General features: G+C 39.5%; 1 protein-coding gene across 1 annotated transcript; it reads left to right on the top strand.

Annotated features, from left to right (window-relative positions):
- The first annotated feature begins 2,820 nt into the window (after positions 1 to 2,820).
- LOC118791221 (transforming growth factor beta activator LRRC32-like) lies at positions 2,821 to 7,799 on the top strand. The gene is made up of 3 exons (XM_036548516.1): positions 2,821 to 2,968; positions 4,029 to 5,891; positions 7,707 to 7,799. Exons 1-3 carry the CDS (start codon positions 2,843 to 2,845, stop codon positions 7,797 to 7,799), a joined length of 2,082 nt encoding a protein of 693 aa, XP_036404409.1. The 5' UTR covers positions 2,821 to 2,842.
- Positions 7,800 to 8,139: the final 340 nt, after the last annotated feature.

Genomic DNA, 8,139 nt, shown 5'->3' with positions numbered 1-8,139 from the left:
TTACTGGTTAGCTATGCAGGTAAGAAGTTACATGGTTGGCTAACGTTAACCTAACAAATGCATCCAACACAAAGTACATGTAATGTATCCAGCCTCGTCCAAGCAAAGGTAAAGGGCTGTAGTGTTCTTGTCTGAATTTCCTTTTTTGCCTGCTTTAAACACTCTTTCACTGAAATGGTGGCTTTAAGGGTTACATACATGCATACTTATAAGAATGACATATTACATTGCTGATATTCAGTGGGTATTGTATATAGTTTAAGCACAGAAGGCAGTGTTAACGGTAAACAGTGCTAAATAACTGTCACAATTTTAGTGAAATAAAGCTAAAATAAGCACGTGAATTATTACAAATCCAGACTTAGGGGTTTTTATGGTTTTGTGCTTGTTTTGGCATGGCAACCAAAACTTCCAAACTCTGGGATGGAGCAGTTGCTTTATTATTCAATACTGAATTCATTTCTTGGTATTCTTGGTATAGAGCCCTTTTAGCTATGAAGAGCTCACAAAAGGTTAAAGAGACGACAATGGTACACACAGTAATAACAGGCAATGTCCGTGTTCAGTTTTTATCAAAACCCATGTGATGTTTTATTGCTCATTATTGATGGGAAGTACCAAAAAATTGAGTTAAGAATGAGCTTGCAACCCTGTTCTTGGCAAATGGCAGTGGCAAAGGAATCGAAGGAGTAAAACCTAAGTACCACATGTTCTACAGTAGTGCATTTTTAGACATTTCTCCAGTAAAAATTCTAAAAAATCTTAGCTTTGGTTTTCTTAATGCCGAGTTGATGTGCAGTGGTTACCTCAAGAGTTAAGAAGGATTTCCTCCTGATAACACACAGGCAAAACAATCTAATGTACCACTTTGCACTCTCCCTCATCCTGACATGCAGCAAAGGCTTGGGAGCTTGTGACAACACGTGTTGGGAAAATACCACAGAGGTCATCTGGTAGCGCCTCAGTTTCAGAAGAAGCTAGAGTTTCAGTCATCAGAGGGATTACACACACTTCGTCCCCAGTCTGATCATTACCAAAATATATGTGACTCCGTTGACTGGCACAAAAACAAAATGTCCACCAACTCTGAAAGTGAATGTTTGTTCTCAGAGAGCTAGGTTCATAAAGGTCAGCTGCATTTTCCATAGCTAAAAATTGTGTTGCATCAGAGTCACAAAAATAGTAATAGGGCTGTCACAATCACCAGTAGAAACAGCTTCTTGTTTCTGAATTAAACATAACCTCTGTGTCTCTTCCTTAGCTCTCTTTTCCACTGTTACCACTCTGGCCCTTTGCTCTTCCTGCTCAGTTATTTGTTGCAGCTCTACCTCCAATTTGCTCCATTGCAAGTGGCATTGTCAAGAGGATGACTGCCAGAAAGGAACTGTTCTCCAGCCACTGCCATACCTCCAGTGGTTGCTGGAGTCTGCAGGACAGTGCCAGTGTAAGACAAGATACTGAGAGTCCTGAAAGTTTTCCTTTGTGTCTCAGGTTAGAGAGTTTTGTTTGCAGATTTTGGTTTGTTTGTTTCTTCTGTCCCACACACAACACTCACTTAAGTTAGGCTAGCTATTTTCCCTTTCAGCCCGGTACTGACTGTGCTTATAACAAGCCAGGAAGAAACAGTAGCTCCTAACAAATGAGCAACTTCTGTCATTTCATATGTGTGCTTTGCAAATGTGGGAATGAATATCATAGACTACAGGTTGTGGACCTTTGCACAGTATAATCCCTCATAGAAAGCTCAACCCACAACTGTTCAAGACTCAAACAACTTGAGGTTTTGTCCAACTTACACTGGAGGTCAGATATTTTCAATCGTTAGAGCGGAGATGCCATTTCCAATAACAGCAGGACCAACAATATATGGCTGAGGATATTGTCACTGACAAGTGCCAGAGGATGTCACAACAGGAAGTCTACTTATCCCTCTGATTGTGAACTGTCAAAACCACCCTTTGTCAGGATGGGGCCTGTCTCCCAATGCCTTCAGTTATGGCCTGGTGGTCACTCCCCACAGGGGAAAACCACTAAAGGGAACAGCTGCTATAGAGTCCCAAGCCAGCCTCATTGTCAGATGTTTCTTTGGTAGTTTCCATCATTTGCATAATGTACTTGTTCATTAGGGGATGTCCTGGGTTTGTAAAATTAATAATAAAGAATAATACACATTATGTGGTTTGTCTGCTCACACGCCTTTACATGCTATTCGTGTGTGCATGTGTTATATACTGTGCATGTGTGTCTCCCTGTGCCAGTGTATTTGTTGTTTGTTTGCCCACAAATGCTTTCATCAAGGTCAATTTCTGTCTCTCTATTTATTGCTCTGTCAGGGATTACCCTGCTGTCTGCCCTGTCTGTAACCTATTTTTTTATTTGTTCTTCCCTTCTATTTTGGACTGGTGAGGAGGGAGGGGGAGAGGGGTAGGCTCTGTTTTCACAGGATCATAGCCGGAACAAACAAGAGATGAATGAATTTGCCCGGTGAGGGAAATATTTCCTGCCTTCAAAAACTGAACAGTATTGCCAAATGAGTTACAAACAAACCAAAATAAAACATGACCAGGTGGAAAAATCTCCATCAATAAACTCAGGTTTTTTGAGTTACACCCACAAAGTCATAAGACAGTTAAAGGGGTAACAATGACTAATAATTCTGTTTAACTAAAATCCTAATTCTGTATCAGTGGAGTAAATGAAGGGGCGTCGACAATAACTTCCTCCTGTCGCTCCCACGCTCGGGTTTTTTTCCCTGTTTATATTATCAGAGCTATAAATGGACATGTGTGCTGTTGAGCTCAAAATCCAACACATGTAACATCGTCACAGCAGCAGAGAGAGGATGATCGCACCCACTCTCCTCTGCATCGCCCTGGTTTGTTCGTGTCACTCGAGTGCCGGTTTCAGCGCCATCCCCGAGACAGCGAGTCCACCTGGCCCACCCTGGACACCACGCCGCTGCCAAAAGGTAGAGCTTCATGTAGCTACTCATCATCTTGTAATATTATAATGATTCAGTGGAAGGCAAGGAAGAGCATCATTCTCTTGTGATCTTGTAACAATTTTAGTGGAAAGAGGTTGCCACACAAAGTCCTATCTTTTCAGGATATGTGAAGGCTAGATGACATGTACATCATCTAGAACCTGGAAAGCAGTCCATTCAAGGGATCACATCTTGACTAGGTGAATAGGAGGAGGAAGAAGGATTAAGTAGTGTTGGTGATGGGGAAGAGGGGGGAGTAACTAACACACAGGTGGTGCAGGCATGCTTGGATTGGTTGTCTGGAAACTATCTCTGTTGAAACTGCTCAAAATTCAAGTGCAAATGCAGTGTCTGCAGCTCTTCATAAGAACCTAACCGGGACCATTTCCTGATTACTTAAAAATCCAGTTATGGCTGAAAATTAAATATATTATCAACCAATTATATTTGTGTCTGATAATTTCCACGTTGTAATCTTAATGAATGGTCAGCACTTTGTGTCATCTTATTTTTTCTATGTATAATTGTGTATAGCTTCTATGGTGCACTTCAGGAATCCCTTTCAAAAATTTTGCATCCTGAATGAAATCCCCATCCCCTGAAAACCTCTGAGATGAAAGCCAGTCAAAACCACTGTGTGATCTTTAGGAAAATGTAATTAAATAAAAAACAAACACTCTAAGATTATTCTGGTGGTATATTTCAATAAAGTGACTTCTTTTACCCATAAAGAACACTTTAAGTGGAGCCAGATCTAATAGCCAATGCTAGAAAATCTTCACTGAGCAGATGACACCACAGATTGTATCTGCTTTGACATGTTACAGTATCCCAGACATCCCTTGGGTTTATAACTTGACTGAATGACTGAATGGGTTGGATGCAGGTTAGCACACTTTATACACGAACATAATGTCATGATATACTGTGAAAAAAGGGTGTACTACTTGACTCTTTAAACATTTCATTTTATATTAGCATCTCACAGAGTAAACACTCCCAGAAGCTACTATACTGTGCATCATTGATGTTTTTTTTTTGATAGTTGAGTTTTGAGAAGCTGTCCTGCTGTCACCTGAATCTATCCTCTGTTCCCACTGGACTGGACCCAAGGCTGAGAAGACTGGATGTGTCCAACAATATGATCAGTGGCATGGGTGTGGTGAACCTAAGATTTCTTGAAGAGCTTGATGTGAGTTACAATCACTTGCAATTCATACATGAGAAGGCTTTCCAGAACCTGGTCCAGCTATATAACCTGAACCTTGCAGCAAACAAGCTGAATGATAACACCGCAAACAATAGCAAAGCCTTCCAAGCTCTCCACAGGCTCCAGATTTTGGACATGTCCTTGAATGGTCTAGATCACAACGCCGTGGAACTCTACCTGAGGAACATGTCCTGTCTAGAGCACCTGAAGCTAGCGGGAAACACTCTGACAAAGCTCTCATCCAGGCTATTCAAAGAAAGCTGGAACCTGAGGAGCATTGACTTAGAAAACAACTTGATTTTAGATATAGAAGAGGGCACATTTGAGCCCTTGAGGAAACTAACGGTACTGAACCTGGCCATGAATAATCTGGCCTGCATCTGTGATTTTAAACTTCATGGACTGCAGTTCTTGAACCTAAGCAGAAACTCCATCGAGTTCTTCATTACTCACCAGAATGATGATGTGTATCAGCTGGAAACATTAGATCTGAGCTACAACAGTATTCTATACTTTCCAATAGTCCCCAAAATAAGTCACCTGAAATATCTCCATTTACAAAACAACAAAGTGGGTGCCTTTGGAATGGAAATGTCAATTTTAGAAGTAAGCTCTCTGTACACAGAAATACATTCAGAAATATATAGGAAGGAGTATGATGATATGTCATACTATGATATGTACTCTAACTGGAAGCTGATGCCATTAGTGCATTTGGACTTGAGTAATAATCATTTTACATCATTTCCTTTAAAAACATTACACCACCTGCAGTCTCTGGAGGCCCTAAATATGAGTGACAACTGCCTGTTCAATCTCAGCCTTGGTGACACTGGAAATGACAGCCGAGGACTCCCACACTCACAGCCTTTCCTATCAGTACGCTACTTGGACTTGCAACGCAATCAAATCCAACACCTTTCCCCTGATTTTTTTGAGGCCCTACCAAAGATAGAAACAATAAATCTCAGGAACAACATGGTGAACCCTTGTGCTGCTGGAAACCTGCCTGATCCCATGAGACAGAACATCACCAATGACACCCTGTGTGTCTCTTTTGCTGGTATCAGATCTCTGAAATATCTCGATCTTAGAGAAAATGGTATCAAAACACTGTTCCCCTACACATTTCAGCATACCCCTTTGGTGTCTCTCGACCTGTCTGGTAATAAGGACATGAGAATAGCTAAAGAGGCTCTTGCAGGACTTCAGAACACCCTTGAAACACTCAGCATTGTTGGGAATGACATGGAGGGTTCGGATCTGTCCCTACACTGTTTGGGAGCGTTGAAAAGGCTCAACCTGTCTGACAATCAAATGGATATTCTCCCCAGCACCATTGGCTGCTCACCTTTGAGAGAGCTTGATTTAAGAAACAACAGTTTTACCTCTTTGGATGAGTGGATTGTTGATGATCTCTTATTGCATCTTAATGTCATGCTTATTGGAGGGAACCCCTTCAACTGTTGCACCACCGGGTGGCTTAAGATCTTAAATGAAACAAGAGTGAATATTCTCGACCTACATCAAGCAACATGTCTCTACAGACTCAATGACAGCATATACACTGAGTTACTAAGCAACTATGCCATACAGTGTCCTCTTGAACCCACTACAAAGTCTACTGGACTGAACCTACTTATTCCTGTTGTTATTTTTGTTATAGTTGTTCTGTCCTTGATGATTACTGTAATACTGGTAAAAAAGGTTGTTTACAGAAAAGGTTCCTCACTCACTTTAAAATCTAATAAAGTCGCATCATTTCAGTACTGTAATGATGATCAGTTAGCCACTCGAGTTGCTAAAATCAACATATTTGAAACAGACCTCAAACAAATAAATGCTTGACGGAGGCAAGTCAGGAATCGTGTACCTATTTTGTGTCCAGACTTCAGTCACACACATCATTTTCCACAGTGACTGTATATATTAAGCTTAATACATTGTGTTGAGTCATGGATTAGTAGGCTAAATAAAGTTTGCGTGGAGGTTTTTTCCAATAATAATATATAATCTCTTGAGTGGTGACAAGCTGTCAGTGATAGATGCACTTCCTACATCACTCTACTTCCTTCCTGTTAGCAGGGCTACCCACAAATATGTCTGTTTTTATTTGATAGGCTATTTAAAGGAAAAGTTATGAGTAAAAAAAAAAAGTTTATTGGTTTTGTTCCCGACACTATTGGAAGTTAGTTAAGAGACATAGATAACTCTCATATTTAAGAAAATGAATGTCACTGTATCTTGTGAATGCTTATGTAAAAGCAGCAAATATAAATTAGCACTGTATATTATATAAGGGAATGTAAAACTTGCCTGGATGTATATAGAGCCACAGAAAATAAAAGCCTAAAATGATGTATACATGTGTGAGGCTGAGCTGTAATTAGGACTACCATTATGCCCCTATTTTATTATGAAAATATTTTACAGACATGTACCTTGTTGTATTCGGCTTCTGGCCAGTAATTCATAGCTATTCAACCTATTTTTTGTGATATATTACAACAAACAATAATATATAAAGTTTTTTAAAACACCATATCCATTTAACAGTCTGTGTAGTATGGTTGACATATACAGGTCTGTTCCTAGCCAAAGACTCCCATTACCTAACATTGAGAGGTTACCTCTCTTGCTTGCTGTGCATAGTCCAATTTGCACTCATTGAGTGAAGTGGCAAATTTGTCACCAAGGTACTTGCAAACCTGACTGAATATATGAGACACTTCAATATTTTTAGAATTGAGAGGCTGCATACTTAGTTGCAGTGCATATTATAAGCTTTATAATGGAATGACACCCCCCCCCCCCCCCCCAATAAATTATGTTTTCTACAGCACACAATACTTTATTGAATACCATAAAATTAATAAATTCATATTTTTTTCTAATCTGGAGGCAGTTACCTATATCATGATCTATAAATTGACACTAAAAATATATACACATTTTATTTTATGTGAGGAAGTCTTCTATCAAAAATCATGCCGCTTGAAATAAAAAATGAACTTTGAGATCAAATTTTAGGGGATTTCCAGTGGATGCAAATCCCCCTTATGGCCCATATGAGCATCAAGCCCCTAAAATGTCTCTCTGGTCCAAAACTAAAAAGCAGGCCATTAGTATCACATTAAACATCAGTAATTTTATTGTTTTTTTGTTTTTTGTTTTTTTCTTCAGAGAATGTGTTTCAAAGCCATAAAATTGTCTTGAATATCAATATCCATGACATGTAGGGCAGAACTTGAAATGTAATTTTGTCATTTATGGTATTTTTGTCATTTATTTAAATGTCTTTAATCTTTTATATTATGTAATCTTGTATAGTATTATTGTATATTATTTAAAAGATTTCTATGCTTTCAAATGTTTCCCCATTGTGCAACTCTGTACTGGAATCACCAACTGTACATTAAGCTCGTCTTACCACAACAACCTTTGCACTCCTGCAAGGAGCAGTAGATGCAATATTCCAATACCCTCACAGTGCAAAATGGGTATTTTTCACAGCATGAGTCACACAGTGCAACACAGCGGATACCAGTTTTGAGGGAGAGACACTACTCCACTGATGCCATTAGAGTAAATTCCAGGGACTCTTGAGGGCAGTAAGACAAGGGAGCCTTGGCCAACCAACTCGTCCCTGTCCCTGGTGAGAGATAGTTTCAAACCTGTAGGGCTCTGCCTACACCTAATACAAATGCCCCACTGACTGAGCCACCCAGAAGCATTAAAACAATTTTCTACATGAGAAGGCTGACAGAATCTATCAACAGTAGCTTACTACAAATGCCTGTTAGTAGTTCATATGCTTATAAATGACTTAACATTCCAACGTTGTTGAAATAGCTCAACTTTTGATTTCAGTAAATAACATTTTATAGCATCAAGTAAACGAAAGCAAGAAAACAATATGGTCACCAGGTAGGTCTCCCATCAGAGA

Source organism: Megalops cyprinoides, chromosome 16 (assembly GCF_013368585.1).
Source record: "Megalops cyprinoides isolate fMegCyp1 chromosome 16, fMegCyp1.pri, whole genome shotgun sequence".
Lineage (NCBI taxonomy): Eukaryota > Metazoa > Chordata > Actinopteri > Elopiformes > Megalopidae > Megalops > Megalops cyprinoides.
This window is presented reverse-complemented; position numbering and strand designations above follow the sequence as displayed.

Excerpts from the sequence above, each read along its gene's own strand:
- LOC118791221 (XM_036548516.1), top strand. The coding sequence starts at position 2,843 with ATGATCGCACCCACTCTCCTCTGCATCGCCCTGGTTTGTTCGTGTCAC. Across the intron at positions 2,969-4,028 it reads CACCACGCCGCTGCCAAAAG|TTGAGTTTTGAGAAGCTGTC; the intron begins GTAGAGCTTCAT and ends TTTTTTTGATAG. Across the intron at positions 5,892-7,706 it reads TGATGATTACTGTAATACTG|CATGAGTCACACAGTGCAAC; the intron begins GTAAAAAAGGTT and ends TATTTTTCACAG.